Here is a 25,268-nt window from a genome sequence, read left to right as displayed (position 1 = left end):
CTATCAATCTAGCCAACTCATCCCCCCAGAAATCCCTTTTCAAATGGACTCCTTGAAAGGAAAAGTTATCGCCATCACGGGCGTGAGGGGCATCGGCCTAGCCGTCGCGCGCCAGTTGCACGCCCACGGCGCCCTCCTCTCCCTCGCCGATATCTCCACAGAGTGTCTCACCAACGCCGTTTCCGAAATTACAGGCAGAAGCGAAGATTCAACCATCATGACAACACCCGTGGACGTCAGCTCTTCTTCCTCGGTGAACGCCTGGATCACCGAAACGGTGTCGCGGTTTGGCCGGCTCGACGGCGCAGCCAACATGGCCGGCGTGATCGGCAAGCAGCACGGTGTGGGGAAGCTCACCGATCTCGAAGACGACGAGTGGGATATGCTGATGCGCGTGAATCTCTCGGGGATGATGTATTGTCTGCGGGCGGAGCTGCGGGCGATTGCCGACTCTGCATCTGGCGGTAAGGGGAGTATTGTGAATGCGGCGAGCATTCAGGGCCTGCGAGGGTTTCCATTGCATGCGGCGTACTCGGCGACCAAGCATGGGATTGTTGGATTGACGAGATCCGTTGCTAAAGAGGTTGGACCCGGGATTCGGGTTAACGCGGTGGCGCCGTGAGTATAGCCTTCTTCATGGTGCTTGGTGATCAATGGCTGACTGATATGTTGCTGCAGAGGCGCGATTCAAACCCCGCTTTTGGATCAAGCGACTGGAATTCAAGGCCAGGTGACTGATACGCCCACCGCCATTTCGCGCCTCGGTACCCCCGACGAGATCGCGCAGACGGTGCTGTTTCTGCTCAGTGATGCTGCATCATATACTACAGGGGCAGTATACAATGTCGATGGCGGATGGGATCCGTGAAGCAGGCAAGGAAAAGGAACGTGTATGAAAATAAGCGCAGTCGGTGCGTCGATCTGATATAATGAGAAATGTCTCCTCGGACGAGAAATAATGCGTTCACCCCCAAATGCTCGCTAAATAACCAGTGAAAATGTTCTATCCGTGCCCAAAACCCGCCGACATGAAGCTCTATTGATGCGCTGGAAAGAAAAGAAACCCCGCCGTCTATAACCAAACGTAGAACCATAAACCTGTAACCTCTTATTAGCAACTCCACATTTCAGAAACTCTGAAGAATCCACATACTCATCAACATCGTCCAATAGGACCAACGAGGAAGGCAGTGCAACGACCCCGCGTTGCTGCTTTGTTCCGTTTGGACTGCGACCGGCCAGCCGTCGGTATAATTGAGATAGAGCCAGCCCATATGGGCATCCTGAAAACGTTGTTAGGTTCCCCCGTTCATCGAGTCCCAGGATTCTGGCATGCATACCTTATCTGTAAAGCCAATTGAGGTGTTCAGATAATGAAAATAAAGAATATCGGACGTGGAGGCATTGACGCCCGGCAACACGCCCACTCCGCCAGGAGCATAGACCTTGCCATTGTTCGAGGCATAGATAACCGTGCCCCCACCATCAATGAGGAGGTTATTATCCTTATCCACAAAGGGCCCTCGCACGTTTCGCGACCGGCCAACCCGGATGTCGTATTCCTCTCCCCGCGCGGGAAATCCTTTCTCAAAGCGACAGCATTTGCCGTGGCTGAACCACACGTAGTAATAGGGGTCGTGGTAGCTCATCCACGACCCCTCCTCGGGCTTTGACTTTCGGTGCGGGATAAAACTCAATTGCACTGCGTCTGGGTCCGTGGGATTCTTAACAGATAACAGATCTGCGGAGAGCGGCAACTGCCAGATATCATGCCAGAAGCTGCCCCAATTCAGGTAGGATTCCCCGGTCGTTTGATCGGTGATGAAAGATGCGTCGATGGCATTGGTGATGTTGAACGGGTAAATGAGCGAGTCCTTGCCCCCGTCTGTCTCAATCACTGCGCCGTGGTCTGTCCACGCACTGCCGTCCAGGGTCGTCGTCGTGGCGACACCAATAGCGCTGTGGCGAGAGCCATGTTTACTGAGCGTGTAGTAGCAGTAAAACATGCCATTGTGCTCGATCGTCGTCGGCGCCCAGGGTCGTTTGCGGCTTCCCTTGTGGTGGATAATGCTGGCTTTGTCGAAGACATGGCCGACTAGTTCCCACGGCCCGCTCATATTGGCGGCCTTGAAAAAGGGAAGATGCGGATCACCCTTGAAGAGATAGTAGTAGCCATTGGACTGAACTATGTTGGGATCGTGTGCAACAATGTTGCCCAGGTTGGGCAGCGGGAGAGTATCGGTTGTTTCGTAGACCTGACTGACCTCACCCCCGAATGGGACCGGGGGAGCCGCCTGGATCAGAACCACGAGCGTGGCCAGCAGCCACAGAATGCGTGGCATTGAGCGAGGTATGTACAGAAAGCCCAGGCCGCGCAGAGTTGGCGAAAACGAACAACCTTGAAAGATTATGGCTGACTAGAATCAGCGCATCTTGCAAGGCTGTTAATCTTGCCAGCCAGGGCGAGGGGAAAAGGGGAGGTTGGGAAAGGAGACGAAGTGATTCAGACGAGGAAGATGGGAAAGAGAAGAAAGGGCAGCGCACATGGTAGTTATGCGGTCACGCAAGGGAGCTTTAAAAAAAAAAAAAGAAAGGGAGCAGGTGCTGTTTCTATTGGTTTCCTTTTATTTTATCTTTTGCAGGGTCCATCGTGTTCTGTCGATCGAGACTAAACCAAAGCCAAGTTTTTTAGATCCTTTTAGGCTGACACTTTCTGGGCGCAGATACCAAGAAGTGACCTCTGACGACCTATAAATACTACGGGGCTAGATGTATCCCGAGGTATCCAGGTCCGTGCCCTGACCCCCCTGTCGCAGCGTGCTGGTTAGACGTGGCGCCAGGGGTTGACCGCAGAGATGCCACACATTATCATTGGTGGGATAGGGTGTTGCACCCGCCACAGCAAAGAGGAGTAATTCTTTATCGGTGATACCTTCGCTTACTGGTCTAGTTAGCGTCCGGAAGCTCCGTGGTGTGATTCGCGTTTTGTTTCGCGTGTTTGACCCTTCGGCCCCACTACCAAGTGCAGTGGGAATAACAAGCCTGCAATCAAAGGGACAACACATTGGGCGTTTAGAGGCGGGGTGAGTGTCTCGGCCTTGCAAAAACCTAGAGAGCCCTAGCGAACCCTAGCGAATCCGGTGGTCATCAGGGCTGACAACTCACTTTGTTCTGTCAATTGGACCTTTCTCGTGATCGACACCTCCTTGCAGACCCGGGGAGGCCAAGCCTGATCGACGACCCCTAGCGATGACCTCAGTGTGGGCCATCTCGAGCCATATATATACACACACATAGGTGGGATTGAGATGATGGCATTACGGCAAGGAATTACGCAAAATAGCAAAACTGACACAAGAACCATGTGATGAAGATGGAAATCCAGATGAATAGAAAGGGATATTGTACAGCGGCCGACCAGCTCAAGAAAGGGACAACACAGATAAGAGGAGATCAGTCGCCGAGTGCATATCCGGTTAGATCCTCCCAATCGAATACATCCAAAAAAGGATCGAAATTACCGGGAGACTGGACAGTGAAAAGAGGGGGGGAAAGTTAGGATGGCACAAAGAGGAGGGGACAGAGGCTAATGCTTACACCGAGATTTGCTGATGGGAGCATGTTCTCCAGGTCTGAGGGCAACACCGGGGCCATGCCGGGAGTAGCGGTAAAGGCAGCCACCTACAGTCGAGTCAGTCAAATCTCACCAAGACGCTTCCTATTGCACAAAGACAGACCTGGTTGGTTTTGAAACTGCCCATCCCGGGAGTGCCCAGATGCTCGCAGTTGGCATGGCGAGAAAATAATGTCTGCGCAAATGACAGAATCCGTTCGACCACCTGCTGTTTGTACATGACTGCTTGGGTAGGCCATAGTCTGGCTTTGACTAACGCCACAATTGTCGACAGAAAGAAATAATCCTTGGCTCCTTTGACAACCAGCAGAAATTGGCCTTCCAGGCAGACCAGGGCCGTTTCCACCAGAGATATAAGCGATTCGGGGAGGCCGGGAAGACTGTGCATCAAAAACATGGTGGATGGTGGGTTGTAAGTAGCTAGAATTCCTTAGTATGCCATTCAACAGACAGTGAAGGGGAAACATACCATTCCGAGATTCTCCTGAGTGCAAAATCTGGCAGATCGACATATAGGCCTGTAGAGTCCATTCGCCAAGAAGGCACAGAGACAACGGCCTCGATGTTTCGTGAAGCTCTCGCTGCGTCGAAAGGATCTTGCTCGCAACATCCATGCGAGACCTTGCAGAGGGGACAAATAATGCCTCCCGCCCGGCCTCGAGGGCAAACGGTGTGTGAATCGACAGGAGGGTTTGTGCCAACTTGGTCTCGATCAACGCTTTCCACAGGCTCACCTTATGTTGGGTCACCGCGCCGATGCCCTCTAGTGCCGTCCAGGCGGGGATCCGCGCGATATGTCGGGTTAGTTCCCAGTCCAAGTGCTGGATTTCTTCGTATCGACAACTAATGCGCGGCGAGTGCATTAAATGGCAAGCTTTGAGGCGGAGCGGAAGGGATCGTAGTAAAACGCAATGGAAAGACGCATCGGTAACTTCGCTGAGCGGCCGTCCCAGTGGAAGGTCGGTGACATCCTCGTTGAATTCGTTATCGTTGACGTTCAGAGCGGAGAAAACATCGTAATCTGAGCTTTGGACGGACGGTGGCATGCCCCGGTCAAAGGCAACCTGCAAATCAAGTTCAACGATGGTTGTCCAGATCCGCCGACGCATCTCTTTGTTGAACGGCGAGATTCTCATGTACCGGCTCGGGTCGCGGTGATAGCCAGCCATCATGGCTTCTCTGACAAGAGTCCCCGTGGCGAGCCAGGCCTGGCTGCGCTTCATTCCGTACCAATTCCGGGCCTTTATTAAGAGTATAGAGATTCGCATCGAATTGATTTCCGGTCGCTTGACGTGCAAGTTCTCGATCCATTTTTCGGCATGCAGAACCCACTCCACGGCAGTATAGCATTTGAGTTCTTCCCCATTCTTTTCTTGTAGGCTGACTGGGTCGGCGAGATGCCAGGCACAGGAGAGCATCAGCAGAAGCTGAGCCGCAAACGAAGGGGACGCCATGTTGGGTGTATCCGTCAAGCCCCAGAACTTGTCAAGATCCCGTAGGAAAGTTGGCGCATGGAAGATGCGGTGTGTAGATTCTATATAAGTCAGGTATAAGCCAACCAACTCATCCACGACTGCGCGAGATGGCAAAAGAGATATCAGCGATGCCGTGGTGGGTTCAGGAAATGGCTCATTAAGAGGAATCCGCTTCCATAGGCCCTTCCTGACCCTCTCCAGGTCTGGACGGACTTGTGAGAGTATTGGATTGGATAGCTTAATCTCTTCGGCAAAAGATCGGATGTCCAAGAACTAAAGTTGGGGTTAATTAGCATTGATTGGACCTTGACAGCGGTTGTCTGAGACATACTTCTGCTACAATATTGGCATAAATCCCTGATCCATTGAAGCGGGTCTTGGTCTCCCGGCCGCGCATCATCATGCGAGGTGAAAGATCCAGTTTTTGCGATGGTGAAAGGGCGTCGTCTGTTTCTTCTTCACCGTAGTCGGCCTCATCAGCCTGGGCCGAGATGGTGATGTCCAGCCCCGGAGCGGAACGCTTCGGTCGCTGCATGACCGCGGAGTTCGCATAGGGTTCCTGGTTCACACCCGCCTTGGGTGCGCCTAGAACAGTTTCCAAAAAGCAATCCCGGCGTTCGCGTGGCGGCCGGGTCCGGAACGGCGGCAGAGCATGATTACTGTGATGGTCCAAATCATGATGGAGATGATGGCCACGTAGCTCCTGAGAAGCCGGCGGAGCAGACTCATTGATTGGGATAAAAGATTCCGTTCGAGTTGACATGGTGCCCGTCCCTGAATCCGGAGGCGTGTGGACGGGCGTGCGGTCCACTCGCGGGGGAGCAGATATGGTGGAACCTCGGTCGGATGCAAAGGCAACGGCCGACACGGTGGTGGGTTGCTGCCAGAGAAAACCATCCTCGTACGAGCATTTATTGGGAGTTCTGCTCTTGAGGCAACGCCCGCAGGTGGGATATTCGCGATCACAGCGCAACTTACGAGTGCGGCACTGAGTACAAGCCATGGTGCGTCGGCGCCTCTTACGCACCCTCTCGGGCTGCGCAGCAGGCGGAGCGCCCTGGATGTCCGCCATTATCATTCACAGACGAAGACGATACATGAGCGACGCAATCCCCGCATGGTACAATTGTTATCAGAACTCAGGGACGGTCGAGGTCGGAGCTTTTTGAGAGAGAGTTTAGGTTAGTTCCGGCTTACGTGTTGGGCCCACTTCGGTCCGGTCTTGTCTATCTCTTGTCTGCCTAGAGAGCCCGGAGGAATGGATTTTAATGGAATGAAAGGGTCTTCTTCGGATCTACATCATCATTTGCTCAATAACAATGCCTCTAGCATCAGTCCCACTTCCCCGTCATTCCTGAAGGACGGCCCACTGCGGCTCACTTTTTGTTGGCCGCCCCGGCAGATCCTCTCTGGTTGATGTGATTATTTGTGACGATCCCAGATTGTCTTCCAAAGCATTTATGCCCCTGCATAACTACCCGCACCTATTCCCCTCTCGGAGGTCGCATTGACAAGAGCACACGATTCGGCCCGGGTTTCCTAGAAAAGAATAGTTGACTAGTTCGTCAACATTAGTTAACGTTAAGTTAATAAACTAGTCTCCACCTACGACCCTTCAGTCTAGTATGGTTCCCTAGTAGCAAATCAAAAAGCGCGTCGTTGATGCTCAAACTGCATGCTGACTGTATCCCAGAGCCTCTTTCAGCAAAATAGAATTTGGCCCCCACTTCCGCATGCTCTTCCGCTGCGCCATCTGAAAAGGGGCTTAGTTGCTTGCTCAGCTTTTTGGATTGCGCCGACGCCAACCACAGGCCTTAATCACCCCTCTGAGACCCCTGCGAATCCCTCAGGAAGACATAATTTTGACAAATCATTAACATATTCCTGATTCACGCCATGTCGTCGGTACGCTCCGAGTCAATAAAATCTCGGATGCATAATCCATTTCACAATCCATTGCCGGCCTCGTTATCCAGTGAGATTTTTCTTCTACGGACTCGAAGGGTTTCAGGATCAGACTAACAATGTCCAAACAGAGGAATGCAAGAAAGCCGGCAAAATTCTGAATTCGTTCATTAATCCGAAGGAATTTGGCAGTCTCGACGGCGGGACATTTCTGGATGGCGGGGTTCCCCGCAGCGTTCTTTCTAGGGCGAAGGTGGGAGCTAATGATGAAAAATACAAGCGAAACTGTTTCTAATATGCTTACAGGGTCTTGTGATCTTCACATCCTTCAAAGCTGGATTCTTGGGCTCTGTCCGGTTTGGATCCGGGCTGATCGTCGCCCGACTCCCTGACGGCACCTGGTCAGCTCCTTCAGCCATTGCGACAGGAGGCATCGGTGTTGGCGGCCAATTTGGGATGGAGCTGACTGACTTTGTCTTTGTCGTCAACACCGAGCGAGAGATGAAAAAGTTCGCCCAGGGCGGATCTTTGACTCTCAGTGGAAATATCAGCATTGCTTTCGGCCCCATTGGACGCAGCGGCGAGGCGAGCACCATGGCCAGCCGGAAAGGTTTTGCGGGGATGTACGCCTATTCCAAAACCCGTGGTATGTACGGCGGGCTCACGCTTGAGGGTGGCGTGCTCGGGGAACGAGCTTCGGCGAACAAAAAGATGTACGAGCGAAAGGTCACTCCGAAACAACTACTGGAAGGCGAAGTGCCTCCTCCGGCCGAGGCTGAGCCATTGATGTGCGTCTTGCGATTGGAGATTTTCACCGCCGAGCCGACACCTGTTGGAAGTGTTCCTGAGCTCGTCTCCGGCCAACCTCATGAACAAGCAGCGGAATTATCTTCACAGCCGTCAACCGAGCCACCGGAAGGGATCTTTGAGCTGCCTGCTGAATATCCTGCTTCTAGTGTTCCTGACACTCCTGATGTGCCTGATGTTTCTGATCTTCCTGATGTGCCTGGTGTTCCTGATATTCCCAATACTCCCAATGCTCCGGTTACCCGGCTGGATACTGGAAATACCGAGCCGGGCACTGAAAACCAGCATGAAATATCGGAAAATTCTACGGGCAATTCTAATGATGCATCTCGGGGATTGGTCACTCCTGGTGAAGCACCGGCATGGTTGGCTGATTTCATATCCAAAGAATTTGGCCTTTCCTCAGAGGATCCTGTGATGCCCTCGGAGAAGCCTGTGCCGCCCCCAAAGGATACTGTGCCCTCCTCAGAGGAGACTGCGCCGTTCTCAGAGAAGCTTGCCCAGTTCTCACATAAGCCAACAGCCTCTACGGCGTCTGCGGTGCAGTCTGAGAAGAGCCATCGGTCCTCAATTACTCGAAAGCCCATACCATTGTCTTCGGCGGAAAGTCCTCCTGAACAAACTTCGTGGTTGGATCTTTAGCATTTTCACCTTGTTTTCATATCTGTCTTCCCTTATAGATACCCACTCGATCTACAGATTATGCGCCCGTCATTTAGCATCTAAACCCATCTTGCTTAATTTAGCGGTAACTACACAGGTATAGTTCTGCAGGACATCTAATCTATAATATTCACGTTCGATCCAAACATAGACCTCAACAAATACAATACCCCTAAAAGTCCGGGCGCTTAGGCATTGGCAACTCTGGCCACCAGCGCGTTGCACTAATGTGCGCCTATTCAATGTAGTTCATTTTAGACAGGCGGCACTAGCCAGCTCGCTAGTCAAGGCTGTCAAACGGCGGGTCCACCAAAAAAATTGTAAATCTGGAGATTGACTCCGAGCTCGGCTTCGGGGCTCGGAGATACTAGATATCGACCGCCGAGGAAGGCTATATCCACCGCAGGCAGCCACTCCTCACGTCAGAAGTAAACCAAAAAATATTCTCCCAACTTAAACAACCTGGCTCAGCCATAGCGTTTGGTTGACTCCAACCATGCTGCGCTCGCTGCTCTCCTTCGGGCCCAAGTCCACTCCTGCCAGTCACGATGACAATAAAGAGAACCACTATCTGTTCCCCACAGTGGATACTGAAAGCGACGGCGCAGACTGCCTAAGAGGTTGTGCAGATTGCACGATTCAATTTCCCTCCAAGGTCAAGGTTGAGACCTCGCGTCCTCTCTATGGCCACATTAAGGAGTTTCATGCCCATATCGTGGTTGCCACGGGGCGATCCGACTGGAAGGAAAAGGTCGAGCAAGAGAAGGGGACGTTGATGGAGGCACTCGACCAGCCTTCCGCCAAATCCAAACATGGGGTATGATTCTTTTGCCTTTTCTATCATAGATATCCGTTAACGTTGGACACCAGCGTTTTATGGTCTCGGCCTCCAATCTGCAACTTCCGGAACACGAAAACCCGCAGGATGCTATGCAGCAAGCAACAACGGTGCTAGTTCTCCCATCATTTACATTCGTGGACCGTGTCAGACCAGCAGATGCGCCCGAATTCATTAAGCGATTTGTCGACACGCCAGCAGCCGAGCAACAGACTGAGAGCGGCATCTCCCCCGCATCTAGCATGAGCGCCCGCCCCTGCGAGCTCGACTACGTGATCCTGCTGTGCTCGCACCGGCGGCGAGATGCGCGCTGCGGAATAACCGCTCCGCTCATCAAGCGCGAACTCGAGCGTCACCTGCGTCCGCGCGGATTGGACCGGGATGCGGATGATACCCGGCCTGGCGGTGCGGGAATTTTCTTCGTCTCGCATGTGGGCGGGCACAAGTTCTCCGCTAATGTGCTGGTGTACCGGAAGAAGCAACAGCAGATGATTTGGCTGGCGCGCGTTCGGCCTGAACACTGTGAGGGCATTGTTAACTACACTATTCTGCAGGGGAAGGTGGTGCACCCCGAGACGCAGCTGCGGGGTGGGTTTGATAGGCTGAAGGGGCTGACGAGCTGGTGAGGATGGTCTTTGAGATTTTTTATTGATTACATAGCGTAGCTGTGGACTTTCTTTTTTACAGTGCTTTTAGAGGCACCCGAAGTTTCGGAATAGATGTGATATTGATTACCGAATAGGAGCTAAAGGATCTAAATCATCGGAAGCTATTCTTTGCGCTCAAACCAGATCTTTTCTTCACCCAAAGCAGCCTCGAGGAGCATACCAACCTTATGAGCCGTTCCTGTAGAATCCACAGAGAATTCCACAGGGAACTGCTGAAAATAGACACGCTTTTTGTTCCATAGTTTTCCAATGAAGAACTCCCCACTCACATGTACCAGCTCCAGGCACACCGTGATGGGCCTGTCAGAGAAGTCTGCTGTCAAGTGACCCTCCTGGACCGTTAAAATAACCGAATCACCCGTCTTGTGTGTGTATGTCCCGGCATACTTCTCCACTGGCAAGGACAAAGGCAATGGGGGATCAGGCAAAGAAGGATAGAACTTGGCCTTCACTTCGTCCAAGCTTGGAGGTGAGATGCTTCGGTCCCATGTCTCGCGTTGCTTTGCAAAACATGCCGCAAGTTCCTCGTTATACTTGGGATCATCTGGGAGATCTAGAATCTTGTCCAGGAGGTGCATGAGTAATCTAAATCCAACAACGTTCGCCGGGGTGGCATTGCCCAAGATGGCGAACCCAAAGTCTTTATTTGGCAAGAAGCCCACCAGAGAACCAAAGCCAGGCCAGCCACCAGGGTGGGTGTGGAGAGGTTGATCGCGATAGTAGTCGCAATACCAACCTAGCGCATGCGCATGCCAGGGACCAGGCGGGCTGCCACCGTCATTTTCAAAGTGCAGTATGCGGGGCTGTGTTAGCGAGTCGTGGCCCTTGAGAGGACCAGTTTTATGGATCTGTTCTCGTATCCAGTGTGAATAGTCAAGAACATTGCTGACCATGGTTCCAGCACCGCTGACAGCATCCCAAGACATTGTAGGCTCCGGGTTATAGGAGCCGCCTTCGTCGGTCGGATACCAACTGTAGCCTTGGACGAACTTTTGTGCGCTTGATGGGTTTGCTTTGGCCTCTTGGATGGAAAAGAAGGTCTCGTTCATGCCCAATGGTTCCCAGATCCGTCTCTTCAATATGTTACCCAGGGGCTCTCCTGTAAGCTTCTCAAGAGCGTACGAAACTGCGATGTACCCGTGATTGTTGTATTCAAACTTGGTTCTCAGGGGGTGCGCGAGAGGCAGATTTCGCAAAGAACGAACAGACTCGCGCACAGTTACGTCCTTTTTATTCAAGCTCGGGACCCACATATGGGACGCCATGCCGGATCGATGCGACAGCAGATCTTCGATCGTGACGTTCTTAGTGTAGTAGTCATCTGCTAGCACAAAGTCGTCTGGAATCAGAGTGGACATTGGTGTGTCCCAGTCGAAAGGCGACGCGGTAGCTTTGCTATCCTGGATTGCCATGGAGGTCGCTGCAGCAGTGAATGCCTTGGTAGTACTGCAGGTCGAGAAGAGTGCATCGGTCGTCATCTTCTTGTCGGGGAGTTCGGCGAACCCATATGCCTGTCGAATGTGAGTACTGGGGTACATCCCACACTTCAGGATGTCGTTACCTTGGAATACGTGTTGGGACCTTGGACAATTGCGATGGCCAGGCCTGGCACTTTCCAGAGCTCGAGCTGTTCTTTCACAAGAGCATCAAACTCTGCGTTCAACAGGGATTCTCCAGAAGGTGTGGCCATGTTGGACGGTCAATTGGCCGTAAGCCGGTGATTCCTGTCGACAGATTGGGGCGGGGGTTTTCTTATAACTGAAACTTCTATAAACTAGAGTTTCCCTCGGCTCACCTAACGTTCGTGTCAGTTCCAAAGAAAACAGTGGGGGACATTATATATATTACGGCAGGGTTGGTTAGGGACTACTGGCGGGGTAACCCGAAGATAAGACCAACGCTAGCTGACGAAAGAATCAAGAAACATGTCAGCCTAGTAGGCGTAGACATATTCCGCCAGTAGAAAATGAAGTATTGAACGACCCCAGTCGTTACTAGTAACTCTTCATGGAGCCAACACAAGTGGCTGGAAATGTAGGGTTCAGACCCACCCGACGCGCGACGTCAGACCGCGTTAAGTAGTCAATCGCGTCCCTTCTCAGCTCAGCTTCTCTTCACCGACACCCAACCACACCATGCGATAATGGCGGACCACGCCCTGGGGTCTCGTGCCGAGGTTGCCAGTCAGGCTGTTGACTTGCGCGCAGAATTAAAATCATGGGAGAAAGCATTCTCGTCGGCCAACAATGGCAAGAAAGCGGGTAGGGATGATATCAAGCAGAACGCGGAGATCGGTAGGTCTAGGCACGAGAGTTTTCGAACCAATTGTGTTGGTCGAATCACTGACTCCTGTTCTCTCTGTTCATCAGCCGCCAAATACAAGGAATACGGTCGACTCAAATCCCTCGAGTCCTCTCTAGCTCGACGCGAGAATCAGCGACACGAAGCCCAAGACCGTTCCAAAAAGCGCAAGCATGCATCGCCTACCGGCCCCGAGGCGCATGTCGAAATGACGCCGCGCAAGTCAGCCAAGGGCCTCTTCGCGACTCCGTCTCACAAGCGGACGACGAATGCCCATCCATCCCAGTTAGACCCATACGACTCGCCATCGACGCTTCGCAAACTCTTCAGTCCAAGCACACACCAACCGAATATGCCAGCACCATCTCCTCTGAAAGCTGCAATTGGACCAACTCCCCAACGCGATGGGAAAACTCTAGGACTCTTCGACCTTCTATCTGAGTCGGGCGGGAGCGCCCCAACTCCGTCCGGGACGAAGCGGGCGAATACGCTTGCGGCCGCTTTTCGAACACCATCCAAACGCAAAACGGTCGACATGATCCCAGAAGCACCGGAAGAAGAACAGCAGCAGGAAACACCGAGAATGGCTCGGACTCCAGCCTCCTCGACCAAGCAGTTTTACTTGGCGAATCTGTTCGCGACTCCCACGACAATGCGCTATGCCGCAATGGTAGAGGCAGAGGATCATAAAGAAGAAGAGGAAAACATATCACCGGATCTACCACCTCCAGCAGCCCCGGGAGCACCCCAGTCCGAAACACCTTCCTTCCTACGCCGCTCCAATTCCGGTCGCTACCCGGCCGCTACTGCCAACCAGAACGGACCAGGCCTCAGTCCAATTGTCTCCCGGAAACCACTTCACTACGCGAGTAAAGGGCTATCGCATATCGTTCAAGGTCTCCGCGACATGGAGGAGGAACGAATGGAGGACGAATGGGATGTGCTCCGTGAGCTCGAAGAGGAACAAGAGGCCGGCAATGTTGAGATCGAGGACAGCCAGGTTCCCCAGAAGGAGCATCGCCCGACTCACAAGAAGAAGGGCCAGAAGCGGACGACTCGCAGAGTGATTATGCGGCCGGTTGTCACGCGACTCAAACCGGCTGCCCCTGCAGAACCTGATTACGAGGATGAGAGCGAGGATGAACTGGTGGCGGTGCCAGAGACACAGCAACTGAGCAAGCCGAATGACAACAATGGTGCTGACTTGGGAGAAAACGATGAAGACGACGCCGCTTCCCTCCACACCATGTCTGAGCCAGATCTCGACTCGGACGCAGACCCAGAGGTCGATTTCGACGGCGATTCTGACTATGAGGAGAAATCCAAGCCTCTTGCCCGGACCAAGAGCTTCTCTGAGCGTATCAAGGAGGCTGTGACTTCTGCGGTGAAACCAGCCACCAAAGAGCCGACGGAGCAGAAGCTAGGGGCTCCGGAAAAGAAAGAGAAGAAGCCCCAGCCCCGAAAAGTCAACCCTCAGGCTCATATGAACTTCCGGTCGCTGAAGATCCGGAACAGAGGTTCCAAGTCTGGAGGTCGTTTCCGGCGCAGATAGGAGATCTGCTGGTGCTGGATTTTATGAATAACGATTGCATTGACCGCGAGCGTGGATTAGATAGCTTTACGTGTTTCATGAATGCCACAAATAAGCGGTACATTCGCCCTGCCAGTACCTCGAGTTCAATTCCAAGTTTAAGATTATATCAACATGTCTAATCAGGTCATAATAATGTCTATAGTGCAGCCATCTGTCGAGGGCTCTCTAGAGTTCAATCAGGAGCATATCGGGCTCGAGCATACTGTAGTCGCCGTGCACGAGCAGCAGCATCTTGAGATCTCGAACGATACGGCGGTCGCCGAGATGATCGCGGCTTGGTCACACGTTCGGCGAGAGGTCTATCCCGACCAGAACCCGGTGCTGGCCCACGAGGCAACCCACCAGACTCCCGCGATCCGCTGGCGGGGATATTCGGCGGGGAACTGGGATACTGGACATGACGATCCCAGTCTTCAAGAGAGATATACGGACTTCTCAACCACGCTTGCAGCTCATGCAGAAACAAGCGAGCATTATCACGCCCAATAAAATCTCGCAACAACTCCTCCGCTTGCCCAGCACTACCCTTCATATCGACAGTGCGCAAGATAGCGACGATATACTCGAGCAGGAACTCGGCGTTGTTCGCCCTGCGATTCTCCAGCCGTTGTGATCCCGGCCGAGACACCCGGTCGTGGCGTTGCTCTTCTTCCTCTGTTTCTGGGTTCAGAAAGCTGAAGACGCGCAGTTCGCGGCGGATCCACTTTCGAGCACGCGAAATGAGCTCCTCGTCGCGGTTGAATAGGTCCGGCGTCAGCTCGCGATACTGTGATAGGCGGTTGGATCCAACTCGCAGAGAATATAGTTGGTTGCGGTATACATTGCGGCGGCGGAGGAGTGGATCTTCGGGCTGTGGGGGTTGTGGGCGTGGATGGGCTCGTCGGGGTGGTCTTGCACCACGTTGAAAGGGCGGGTGCGGTCGAGTAGGAGGGCCAGAGGGAGGAAGATTGGTGCTTGGGGGTGGTAGTTTGTAGAGTTTCGGACCTTGGGGTGATTTCAGGTCGTATTGCACCGCGGTCAGTTCGTTCTTGCCTACTATTTGGTCAGTGAATGTTCCATAGTGGCCATTTGCGAGCGTCATACAGAGTGGGCAGTTCGGCTGCTGCTCCAGCCAGCTCACAAGACACAGAAAATCGAAATTCGCATGGTTGCAGGGAACTGCAACGCCGGGATCGGTGATGGAGTCGAGGCAGATGACGCAAGGGTCTGCCACACTCTCCAACTCCTCATGGACTACCTCCTGGAGAGTCCGTTGGAGGATTTCCTGGCGCAGATCGACATCGTCTGCCATGGGCGAAGGAGTTTGACATGGGGCAGTTGGGGCAGTTGGTGTAGTTGGGTAGTTGATCTGGCGTAGGCGGCAAGTGATCTGCCAGCGGCAAAATTCCGGCGCTTCTTGCTTTCGCCTTATCTCCATTTTCCAGCGAACACTCTTCTCTCTTTCTCCTCCTGTCTCTTTCTCTTTTCCTTTGTCTCTTCTTCTGTCGCCTACCTTCCTCTGCTCAAGACTCTACTCTACGCAATGAACTGCCCTGGGCAGCCTCGAAACTAAAACCTGACCGGGAACAAGACACTGGCAGAATGTTTGGCGGATTGCGCTCTGCTAAAGCTGTGGTCTCCGAGACTCGTTCGCGTCTCGATCCTACCGCCATGGCATACGGGCCTGCGAAGGAGCCTGTACATAATGGCCACCAGCCGCTGGGTCGCACAATCACCTCATTGAAGCGGTGGTCTGTCTTGAACAAAGAGCTACCAGGTTGGCATACTTAACGGACGTGACACCGGACCTGTTCAACTAATCGTTTCTGCAACAGCTGTCTCTGATATTCGCGCCATCCACGTTTATGACTTCGACAACACCTGTGAGGATCTACGGATCGCATAATTCTGTTGTTGGACACTGACATTGGGACGTTGATAGTATTCTTGAGTCCTCTCCCGAATCCACAATTATGGAATGGCCAAACCATCGGCTTCCTTCAAACACAGGAGTGTTTCGTGAATGGCGGATGGTGGCATGACCCGAACATCCTCTCAGCCACAGGCAAGGGAAAGGATGTCGAGGAAGCGCGCGGCTGGAACGGGTGGTGGAATGAACAAATTGTGGGAATGCTGAGCTCTCCGCTCAAAGATTGAAGGCTGACTCGTTCAAAGTATCACCTTGTGACACTCAGCATGCAGCAAAAGGATGCGCTCACCGTGCTCCTGACCGGCCGGAGTGAGTTCGGTTTTGCAGACATCATCAAGCGAATGGTGGCTAGTCGGAATCTCGAGTTTGACCTGGTCGGCCTGAAGCCTGAAGTTGGCCCCAATAGCGAACGATTTTCGTCGACCATGAATTTCAAACAGACTTTCCTCGAGGACATCATTCTCACCTATGGCCAGGCGGAAGATATCCGTGTGTACGAGGATCGCGTGAAACAGTAAGTTCTTTATGTTGTGCGAGGCGCTTTCACCCTGACGAAATATTAATGTCATACCAGTGTGAAAGGATTCAGAGATTTCTTCGAGAGTCTCAACAGGGATTTCCAATCTGGGCAAGGTGCTGCACTGCGCAGGCCCATCAATGCTGAAGTCATCCAGGTGACCGAGGGATGCACTTTTCTTGACCCCGTAACTGAAACTGCCGAGGTGCAGCGCATGATCAATGCCCACAATGGCATCTTGCACAACCCCACAATGGGAAATGGCAGGGCTTCATACAGCCGGCTGCGGATCAAGCGCACTGTCTTCTACACCGCATATTTGATATCCCAGGAAGATTCCAATCGCATGACACAAGAACTGCTGGCCCCGCTCCTGCCACCAGGCCTGACTGAATCAAATGATCTGAAATACTTGGCTAACAGCATTATGATCACTCCTCGCCCGGCCTCTAAATCCATCCGGAACAAAGCTGGGGGCATGGGACACAAGCTAAAGTGGCAGATTACTGGAACAGGTGTCTTTGAGAATCGAGTGTGGGCAGCTCGCGTCTTGCCTGTTCCTCCGACTGCAAAGTATTTCACGGAGAGCCCTGCTCCTCTGATCGTGCTGGCTGTCCGCAAAGGCGTCCGCCCAGCTGAGGCAGGGAAAATTCAAAACTGGCACCCCGTTCCAGCCGACAAAGCTCTGAACTTTGAAACCGTCGTGGGAGAGAAGGCTGTACTGCGGATTGAAGAAGACAATGAATGGGAGAGCCAGCCGGCGGGAAAGACCAACAAGCGCCGCTTACAGCAGGAGCGAGACGATGAGATTTTGTACCCACAGGGTGCTGATTATGACAGTCGCTCCAACAACTATAACCCTTATCAGCGTCCTGCTGGGGAGAACCGCTCTCACTATGACGATAGTTCTCGTCGAGGCCCTCATCGCAGCCGAGGCCGGGGCACTGGCCGTGGACGTGGATCTGCTCGCGGAGGTCGTGGCCGCGGTCGTGGTCGTGATGGGGGACACCCGTATCGGTCTCTTGATGACCATACCAGTGGATATGATGGATCACACGACGAACAAGGCGGTGGCTTTATGAATTACTGAGTCTTTTTACTTTTATTTCTATCATGGCGTCGCCGGGACATGATTAGCATGAGTTTCTTCTGGGGATGCGGTTTGCTAAAGTCTATACTTTGCAGGCACGGTTGTTTTCTGGCATGGCGCGCATCGGAGAAGGGTTAGGCGCGGGTCTGTATCGATAGCCTTCGGCGTGGAGAATACTGAGATCATTCTTAAGTGTGATGTGCCTTGTTTTCGGGTGATGTGACATCGCCTTGTATGACTTACGTAGCCCTATGAGGTCTTATGTCCTTCTATCGCAAATGAAGTAAGATGAGCTATTCTCTAAATAATGCTTTAGTTGGTAGAAACCTTTGATTAATTGGCATAACTATAGAAAACGAGCCTACTTGGGTGGAGGTATTTCGAGTCAATATCATTCTTTTCATAATTTTTGATGATATTTGACTAGCCAGCAGCTACTGAGCTCATATTCAAGGCTCGCACTCCAAACTTTCCAATCAAACAAATGGATACAACATGACAAGAAGTGCTGGTTTTATACATGGCAAGGAAAACGCCCAGAGCTAAGAAAAAAGGCAAAAAAAAAAAAGAAAGAGTTGAAATCCCAGCCCATGGAAAATGACATTCATTCTATACCCTTTCGACATATCTCCTTTGAGAAAGCCAGGTCAAAGCCTATCCCATAGAACTGGATATGTCGGGTCCATTCCAGGAAGGTGAGATGTTTGGAGATCTTGATCTCCTGCTATGTCCGTTAAAGATCCCAAACTGTGCAAATCCAAATTTCCGCGGGGCAATCCTTTGTCCCATCAATATCTCATTCCGTCCATTCTGTTGCGTTCGAGCCATATGCTCATTCGCTCGTCGATATTATTCATTTCCGTTTCGTGTCGTTCGCAATATGGTGTAAAAAGGTAAAGGTGTGTGTCGCGATGTTGGGGTGAGATAAATGCAAGTTTTGAAAAGAAAAACCAAACAGAAAGAAACAATCAAGCCCGTCACTCATCGTCGGTCAGTTTCCGGATCAAACTGATGCTGAGAATCATCACCAAAAGACCGATCGTGACAACGACCATGAGTACGAATCCGAACCAACCCAGTACCATGGCGGAGGTGCCGACACCACTCTTGATGCTGCCATTGCCCATATCTTGGGCTATGGTGCTTGCTGCGACGGATGCCGTATGTTGCCATAATACGGAGACGAGGACGAACACGGAGGCGACAAAGATCAGGGCGAGAGCGGCCTGAGAGACCGGTCGAGAGGGGAAGGGTTTGACTTCACGCTCGGAGCCGGACTCGTCGACCTCCTCGTGCCAGCCGGGGAACGTCGCCAGAAGGATGAAGCAGAAGAACGCGAGAACGATAGCAACGATTCTATGGGCAGGTTAGCATTATCACAAATAAAATATTGGTTGGAACATCACTCACAGGAGATACGGGAACACGACTGCGTCCTTGAATGTGGAAGCGACCCAAATCAAGTTCATGGGATCTTGCTCCGTGGTCACAATCTCGGCCAAGGCAGTGGCATTGGCATTGCAGATAAATGCTCCCCCATCTGGCGAGACACAGATACCAAAGTATCCCACGCGGACCTCAAGTTCGGCGGTACCAACGATATGGGAGATGGCCGTGATCTCGTCGGGGAAGACCTGGGCCAGGTTGAAGGTTGGCTTGTACTTCTCATAGTACATGGAGATCAGGAAGATGTCAGGCATTTGCGGAGACGATGAGGAACATCCGGCCAACAGGAGTGCTGCAGAGGATTGTTAGTCACATTCCGCACATGGTCGGACTAGCCAGGTCCTCAAGGATGCACTTACATAGTAAGATAATCGCCACAGCAATCACAATCATCAACACATGATGATATCCGATCATCGGCACGAATCCTGAAACCAACGTTAGCCATGTTCTAACCTATTGTTCTGGAGAATGATCACGTACGGCCCCATCCTTCAAAAAATCGAATCGCCATTGCTGCCAACGGCCAGCTCGCGGGCCTTCTTCTCTGTCAAGTCGTAACAACTCACTCCTCGGGCCTTCGAGAAGGAGCGCGGATAAACAAACGGTGGCTCAAGGCCGGTCGGACGCCCAACGGCGTTCCTTTGCTTTGGTCTTGCGAGCGCTGCAGCTGTCAAGGTCGCTGGAATGGAAGGCGGATGAGGAAGAAGAAGAAGAATGTGGAGATAGGAACGGAACGGATTGTTCTTGACGTTTCGAAGAAGAAGTAAATCTCCGTGGAATCCGGATCGCACCTATACTGGATTCTTGAGAGTGGTCAGAGATGGAGATTGACGCTTGTTCCAATGGAATGGGTTGAGCGGGAAGGAGAGGAATGGGGAGAAAACGAGGGAGGGAGAGAGAGAGAGGAGAAGGGATTCGTAGCTGGAAGCACAGGATACCAAACACCACGTCACGCTATCTTGTCCACCACTGATTGCATGAAGCTTTGGAGGCTGGGGATGGAGTCGGGTAGTTGGGCAATAGAAGAGGCTGGGCCAACGACCTTTGTTTACGGTGTGGGTTCCCGGGCAACCAGGACGGCCACGCTAACTGGATTCGGGCATGGGGTCGATCAGGCCAAGCTTCGGGTCCCACCGCGGACCATGGGAGGATTGCCCCAGCCACGTCTCACTTGATGTGCTATTCCTAAAAATCCATAGCGTAATAATGATGATCCAAATGCTGCCCAAAGAGCCCAGACACCTCCCTTGTCTCATGTTTCCAACGCCACAACAAAATAAAACATCAGTCTCAAAACAATATCAGCCGCCCGGTCAAAGTGCGAGCCGCTCGCCAAGAATGATCCAATAATCCCGAGTCCGATGATAGTTACTCCCTGAACCAATACCAAAACTAAAATGCATATGCTTACTGCGCCACAAACGAGAAACGTTGGAGATCCAAATGCGCCGGAGTTCGTGTTGTATCCTCCGTTTCGTCGTCCTCACTGTCCGGGACAATGAGGTCTTCACTGCCTTGAGCACCATGGCCAACGGTGAAAGAGGATGCTTTCTGAGGCGGCGCTGGCGTTGCTGTCGGGGACTCTGCGGAATCGGCTTTACGGAGCTCCGTGGGCAGATTGATGGTGTTCGATCGAGTCAATGCGGCCTGTCCCATCCGTTGCAAGGGGGTCAGTCGTGCCCGCTGAGCCGTTGGGCGTCGCGTGATCGGGACAGGTCCCCTGCCAGACGACTGGGGCACAGGGATCTTGCTTGGAGCGGGTCGAGAAACAGGCAAGGATGGCTGTGGCTCTGTCTGGAAGGTATACTTGGACAGGATGGTCGAATTCTGTCGCGTCACATGGTACTCGACAGCGCGGTCGAAGTTTGGGGAATCCGGGCCCACGTCGCTCGACACCTTCTCCGCATCTTTCGCCTGAGCGGCCGCTGATGAACCACCATCCACGGGTTCAGTCGCAGGAGGTTCTGCGGTTTCACTGTTCGTCTCAGAGACCCGGAGCTTGCTCTCATCTCGAGCATCCTCAGGCTCGTTTTCTTCAGTAGGGTCGGGAATGCCAGCAAAAATGTCCTCAGCCACTTCATCAGAAAAGACGTCCATCGTCGACTTGCGCTGTTTCTTGGTTCGTGACACTTTTTGTCCGCTGGGGCTGGATTGGCCCGGACTCTGTTCGAAGAAACGGCTGCGTAAATTTGCACGAGCAGGTAGCGAGTCGTCATCGGCATCAGAACAGAGTCGCTGCCGCTTGGTAGATTGTAGGGTCGAAGCTCGAGCCGCCTGGGCCAGAAACGAAGGTCTCTCAACGCTTCGCACCATGGGGCTGAGACCTTGGTTGTCTGAGAATGCCCGAAGCGGACCAGACCGACTCACGCTATTGGAGCGAAAGGGCGCCGAGTTGGCCTGCCAGGAGCTGTTCGCATTGCGCTCCAAGAGCCGCTGCTGGCTCGGCGAGGGAGTCAAGCTGTTCGGATCCAGCTCGGCCAGAGGCGTTCGCTTCGGGGTGAAGAAGGAATTGATCGGCTTGTTTGGCTTCAGCTCTGACCCCAGGGTCTGGCGGCGTTGAACGCCCAAGGGCAATTTACCTGCGACTACCGGCTTCACTTCAATCAATATCTTGGTCATCGGGTCCAGGTCACCACAGGCGACCCCGGCGGCGATCTCCGGAGCCACATCGCCTCCAATGAACGGGAGCTCGTCCAAGTTCACATCATCATCTGGAGGAGACAAAGTCACCAGTTTTCCCGCTTTGGGGCAGAAGACTCGTTGGTAGAGGAAGGTCAATTCCGCTTGCTTGAAGTTGGCCAGGTAGTCGGAGGGAACTTGATAGTTGCCTTCGAACTGAAGCATACGGAGCGCTCGCTCAACCGTTTTATGTTTGCGAATGCTGCGGTAGGCGGTCTTCAGTCCCATCTTGGGAATATTCGCCAAATAGTCACACCCGCTAAGGATGCACATATGACGGAAATTGGCATCGGTCCATCCAACCAAGCTGACCTCCCGGCACGCAGTGAACTCGGCTCGGTTGATCTCAATGCATTCGCCATGCTGGTCCAGTTTAGACAGCAGTCTCTTCGCCCCAAACACGAGCAAGTCCGAATCCTCGGAAATGATCCCATGGATGATCCCCTGCTGTTCGAGATATACCAGCTGGGCATCTGCCTCGTACGGCGCAACCACGTACTTGACATCCATCTTCTTCAGCTCTTCGATCAATTGACGGGCCATGTAAGGCGTCACATCGACGGCCTTTTGGAACTCCTGGTAGGCTTCCGGCATTCTGCCCTTGCGTTGCAGCTCGAGGCCCAGAGCCTTGCTCTCTTGCCGTCGCCGATGACGATCTTCTTCAGTGCCCGATTTGCTGGGCAGGTTGTCGCCATCGAACACGAGATACGGCGTAACCCCGAAATACAGAAGCATGCGAACACGATTGAGCACGAAGTCAATATGTCTGTTATAGAGTTAGCGTCTAAGGTCAACGAAGACAGGTCCCAAAATCGTACTTCCTTGTTGGTCTGTCCAAGACCAGGTCCACGGCACACGCGACGGTCCCACGATGTAGCCATCCATATGCATCGACCCCAAGGGTCTGGCCGCTGAACTTCTTTAAATTGCATGGTCTTTGAATGGATTTCAGCAGACCATGAAGTCCTGTCACTCAGTGTCAGTAGTCCCATTGTCCTCCCTTGAACACAGAGGTCAACATACCTTTGATACCCATGGCGGGCACCGGTCAGCACAGGCGGGGGACCTCGTGTTTACTCGACAAACGATAGCATGCGAACGGGGGTTGGGTGGGAAAAAACACGGCCGGTGGCAATAGGAAACAGAAGAAAAAAACAGAGAAAAGCTACCGAGTAAATACCTCCATGGCCCAGCTTCACTGGAATGTTTGTTTCATGGTCCTCGACGCGCCAGACGCGATCCAACGATGGGCGGTGACTGGCTGACACTCACCGCCCAATTCTGCGATCGCAACCGAAAAAAAAAGTCCAGGCCGCACTCTAGACATTACTCCCCACACTCACCATGGCCAAGACATTGCAGAAAGTGCACAAGAAGATCTCAAAGAAGAGGGGTAAAGTCGACTCACTCAATGAGAACAGTCGCGATGCCCAGCGACTAAGACGAGCGGGTGCTCGCGACGATCGACTGTCCCGCCACGCCAAAACCACCATCAAGGGCAGACAGCCGTACAGTGAGAGCCATTGTGCACGCATTCCAGAGAGCATGTACTGATTTTTGCTTAGTGGAGAGGATCGGACACCTTTACGATGCGGTGCAGGATACAGAAAAGCCGCTATCAGACCAAGAAATGGCAGAATTGATAGACCAGTATGTGTCGCAGCCATTAAACCTTTAAATTTTTGACTAACGAAGAGGATGGCAGATATATCAACCGGGATGCCGACGAGATCGAGCAACTCCAACAAGAACGGCGCAAAGGGCGGCCGCCCAGCAAGCGGGAAGAGACGCTCAAACTGCGGACGGATACGGAGGAAGGGGAATTCCGGACCGGGTTCTGGATGCCGGACCTGGGCGACGGAGATGTGCTCGCAGGCCTTAAATCATGGAATGGAGACTGGTCCGGTCTGAGCACGCTGAAGTTTGTTCGATTTACGAAAGACGGAGGAAAACAGACGTCAAGCTTTCCTCCCAAGGGCATGTCATGATTCATCTGTTGTGGACAGCAAGGCGCATGGTGCATTGAAGTCATTGTCGACTAGTATTTATTCCATAATCACTGCTATGAAAATATATATAGTATCGCCATGTAGGTGCCGTGTATAGATTCGGGTTGGGACGGTCATGTGACATCAGTCGTTGCTCTCTTTTCTGCTGTCGAGCTCCTTCCGTCACTCTCCCAAACCCGAACGGTCTCAACCATCAACGCTTCAAAATGATGTCTCTCCGCACCATCTCGCGTTCTGTTCCGCGCACCTTGTCGCGCTCGCTCGGCCTATCGCGCGCGGCTCTGCGTCCAGTTTCCATCCTCCCTAAACCCGCTATGTACCAGCGATCGAAGGCGATCAAGCCTGCCTATGCTGCTTTCTCCACCTCTGCAATCGCCAGACAATCTCCTGCCGAGGGTAAGTGATGTAACGACATATTGCAACTGTCATTGCTGGCTGCAAAATTTGTTTATCAAGTTACTAGACCAGCTTGAAATTTCCTGCAGCTAGGGGAAAAAACATACTGATGTCTGGGATCTGTCACAGGGGATGCCGAGCTTATCGCCAAGCTTGATAACGAATTGACGCACGAGAACGAGTCTGGCCTGGAGGACCTGCAGGATCAGGCGCAGAATGTCGACTATGTTCTGCAGACTGGAAATTGGACGGTCAAGGATGTTGCCGGAGAGCAGGAAGTGGCCCTCTCTAAGTCTCTCGGCAACGAGAAGTATGCTTCCCCGATTCCAATTGAACCAGTCAATGAATACTAATACATGCTATTGTTAGGATTCGTGTCACCTTCACCGTCGCCGATATCCAGAACCTGAGCGAGCAGGAAGATTTCGATGACTCCGGCCTGGGCGATGAGATGGATTTCCAGGGCCACCAGGGCCACCAGGCCGTCAACCAGCGTGGAAACCAGGGCGCCGTGACCCAGCACCCCGAGGACAGCGTCTCGCAGGCTGACCGCGAGTGGGCTGACCTTGCAGAGCCCGGCTTCCCTGCTCGGGTGAACGTCTCCGTCGAGAAGCCCAACGGTGGTTCTCTGTTGATCCAGACCCTCGTTCAGGATGGTGTTTTCCAGATCGAAGAGGTCTCCTACTTCCAGAACGCCGATCTCGCCAACGCCCAGACCGCCGAGAAGGACTGGGCCCGGCAGAGCCTGTACGCCGGCCCTCCTTTCGAGAACCTCGATGAGGCCCTGCAGGCCAACTTCGAGCGCTTCCTGGAGGAGCGCGGTGTCAACGCCGAGTTGGCCAACATGATTCCCGACTACATCACCGTCAAGGAGCAGAAGGAGTACATGCGGTGGTTGGAGAGTATGCATTCCTGGAATACTCGATTGAAATGAAGCAATTGCTAACATGGCCTTACTTTCTAGACGTTAAGAACTTCCTCGGTGCGTAAAGCGCTGGGAATGTCTCAGTCTCTCCAACTTCTATAATCCTCCTGGCCTATTTTCTTGACTTGACTTTACCGACATGCAGAGATTCTTTATCTTTGCATCTCCAACTTCCATATCTCTCCCTTTCAGTGAGGTGCCCTGCCACAGCCGCTGTCAACTCGAGCGCCTTCACATGTACCAATATTTATTCTTCCAAATAATTGAATATCACGGTGGAATCAAGTTACATCTCGTTACAAAATGTGTAGTTCTTAAAGATGCAGTGTGTGGTGCCATTAAATGATTATAAACAGCCCAGAATCAGTCCGTCGGGTAAAGTCCCCAAAAAACGCCTCCAATGCGCCCG

At 52.7% G+C, this 25,268-nt stretch overlaps 13 protein-coding genes across 13 annotated transcripts; 7 read left to right on the top strand and 6 right to left on the bottom strand.

The window, feature by feature from the left end:
* Nucleotides 1-43: 43 nt before the first annotated feature.
* PFLUO_LOCUS468 (uncharacterized protein) lies at nt 44-868 on the top strand (the record flags this gene model as incomplete). Its single annotated transcript, XM_073782077.1, has 2 exons — nt 44-618; nt 679-868. The coding sequence occupies 2 exons, from the start codon at nt 44-46 to the stop codon at nt 866-868; spliced, it is 765 nt and encodes a 254-aa protein (XP_073634566.1).
* Nucleotides 869-1,072: 204 nt separating this feature from the next.
* PFLUO_LOCUS467 (uncharacterized protein) lies at nt 1,073-2,342 on the bottom strand (the record flags this gene model as incomplete). Its single annotated transcript, XM_073782066.1, has 3 exons — nt 1,073-1,098; nt 1,154-1,283; nt 1,341-2,342. The coding sequence occupies 3 exons, from the start codon at nt 2,340-2,342 to the stop codon at nt 1,073-1,075; spliced, it is 1,158 nt and encodes a 385-aa protein (XP_073634565.1).
* A 1,111-nt stretch (nt 2,343-3,453) lies between these two features.
* PFLUO_LOCUS466 (uncharacterized protein) lies at nt 3,454-6,181 on the bottom strand (the record flags this gene model as incomplete). Its single annotated transcript, XM_073782055.1, has 5 exons — nt 3,454-3,528; nt 3,598-3,681; nt 3,738-4,054; nt 4,104-5,382; nt 5,441-6,181. 5 exons carry the CDS (start codon nt 6,179-6,181, stop codon nt 3,454-3,456), a joined length of 2,496 nt encoding a protein of 831 aa, XP_073634564.1.
* Nucleotides 6,182-7,005: 824 nt separating this feature from the next.
* PFLUO_LOCUS465 (uncharacterized protein) lies at nt 7,006-8,463 on the top strand (the record flags this gene model as incomplete). The annotated part of the gene is made up of 3 exons (XM_073782044.1): nt 7,006-7,084; nt 7,146-7,267; nt 7,321-8,463. 3 exons carry the CDS (start codon nt 7,006-7,008, stop codon nt 8,461-8,463), a joined length of 1,344 nt encoding a protein of 447 aa, XP_073634563.1.
* Nucleotides 8,464-8,980: 517 nt separating this feature from the next.
* PFLUO_LOCUS464 (uncharacterized protein) lies at nt 8,981-9,948 on the top strand (the record flags this gene model as incomplete). Its single annotated transcript, XM_073782033.1, has 2 exons — nt 8,981-9,301; nt 9,355-9,948. 2 exons carry the CDS (start codon nt 8,981-8,983, stop codon nt 9,946-9,948), a joined length of 915 nt encoding a protein of 304 aa, XP_073634562.1.
* A 143-nt stretch (nt 9,949-10,091) lies between these two features.
* Nucleotides 10,092-11,680, bottom strand: PFLUO_LOCUS463 (uncharacterized protein; the record flags this gene model as incomplete). The annotated part of the gene is made up of 2 exons (XM_073782022.1): nt 10,092-11,501; nt 11,552-11,680. 2 exons carry the CDS (start codon nt 11,678-11,680, stop codon nt 10,092-10,094), a joined length of 1,539 nt encoding a protein of 512 aa, XP_073634561.1.
* Nucleotides 11,681-12,133: 453 nt separating this feature from the next.
* Nucleotides 12,134-13,843, top strand: PFLUO_LOCUS462 (uncharacterized protein; the record flags this gene model as incomplete). Its single annotated transcript, XM_073782011.1, has 2 exons — nt 12,134-12,284; nt 12,360-13,843. 2 exons carry the CDS (start codon nt 12,134-12,136, stop codon nt 13,841-13,843), a joined length of 1,635 nt encoding a protein of 544 aa, XP_073634560.1.
* A 214-nt stretch (nt 13,844-14,057) lies between these two features.
* PFLUO_LOCUS461 (uncharacterized protein) lies at nt 14,058-15,176 on the bottom strand (the record flags this gene model as incomplete). Its single annotated transcript, XM_073782000.1, has 2 exons — nt 14,058-14,917; nt 14,969-15,176. The coding sequence occupies 2 exons, from the start codon at nt 15,174-15,176 to the stop codon at nt 14,058-14,060; spliced, it is 1,068 nt and encodes a 355-aa protein (XP_073634559.1).
* A 290-nt stretch (nt 15,177-15,466) lies between these two features.
* PFLUO_LOCUS460 (uncharacterized protein) lies at nt 15,467-17,401 on the top strand (the record flags this gene model as incomplete). The annotated part of the gene is made up of 5 exons (XM_073781988.1): nt 15,467-15,641; nt 15,700-15,747; nt 15,807-15,988; nt 16,040-16,308; nt 16,369-17,401. 5 exons carry the CDS (start codon nt 15,467-15,469, stop codon nt 17,399-17,401), a joined length of 1,707 nt encoding a protein of 568 aa, XP_073634558.1.
* A 977-nt stretch (nt 17,402-18,378) lies between these two features.
* PFLUO_LOCUS459 (uncharacterized protein) lies at nt 18,379-19,361 on the bottom strand (the record flags this gene model as incomplete). Its single annotated transcript, XM_073781977.1, has 4 exons — nt 18,379-18,757; nt 18,812-19,139; nt 19,207-19,275; nt 19,331-19,361. 4 exons carry the CDS (start codon nt 19,359-19,361, stop codon nt 18,379-18,381), a joined length of 807 nt encoding a protein of 268 aa, XP_073634557.1.
* Nucleotides 19,362-20,257: 896 nt separating this feature from the next.
* On the bottom strand, nt 20,258-22,565 carry PFLUO_LOCUS458 (Rad2 nuclease; the record flags this gene model as incomplete). The annotated part of the gene is made up of 3 exons (XM_073781966.1): nt 20,258-22,295; nt 22,348-22,495; nt 22,553-22,565. The coding sequence occupies 3 exons, from the start codon at nt 22,563-22,565 to the stop codon at nt 20,258-20,260; spliced, it is 2,199 nt and encodes a 732-aa protein (XP_073634556.1).
* Nucleotides 22,566-22,873: 308 nt separating this feature from the next.
* On the top strand, nt 22,874-23,517 carry PFLUO_LOCUS457 (translation machinery-associated protein 16; the record flags this gene model as incomplete). Its single annotated transcript, XM_073781955.1, has 3 exons — nt 22,874-23,042; nt 23,095-23,179; nt 23,235-23,517. 3 exons carry the CDS (start codon nt 22,874-22,876, stop codon nt 23,515-23,517), a joined length of 537 nt encoding a protein of 178 aa, XP_073634555.1.
* A 227-nt stretch (nt 23,518-23,744) lies between these two features.
* Nucleotides 23,745-24,924, top strand: PFLUO_LOCUS456 (Mitochondrial acidic protein mam33; the record flags this gene model as incomplete). Its single annotated transcript, XM_073781944.1, has 4 exons — nt 23,745-23,934; nt 24,064-24,244; nt 24,304-24,836; nt 24,899-24,924. The coding sequence occupies 4 exons, from the start codon at nt 23,745-23,747 to the stop codon at nt 24,922-24,924; spliced, it is 930 nt and encodes a 309-aa protein (XP_073634554.1).
* Nucleotides 24,925-25,268: the final 344 nt, after the last annotated feature.

Source organism: Penicillium psychrofluorescens (genome assembly GCF_964197705.1).
Source record: "Penicillium psychrofluorescens genome assembly, chromosome: 1".
NCBI classification, from domain to species: Eukaryota; Fungi; Ascomycota; class Eurotiomycetes; order Eurotiales; family Aspergillaceae; genus Penicillium; species Penicillium psychrofluorescens.
Note: the sequence above shows the minus strand (reverse complement) of the source record. Positions and strands in the feature narration are given on the sequence as shown.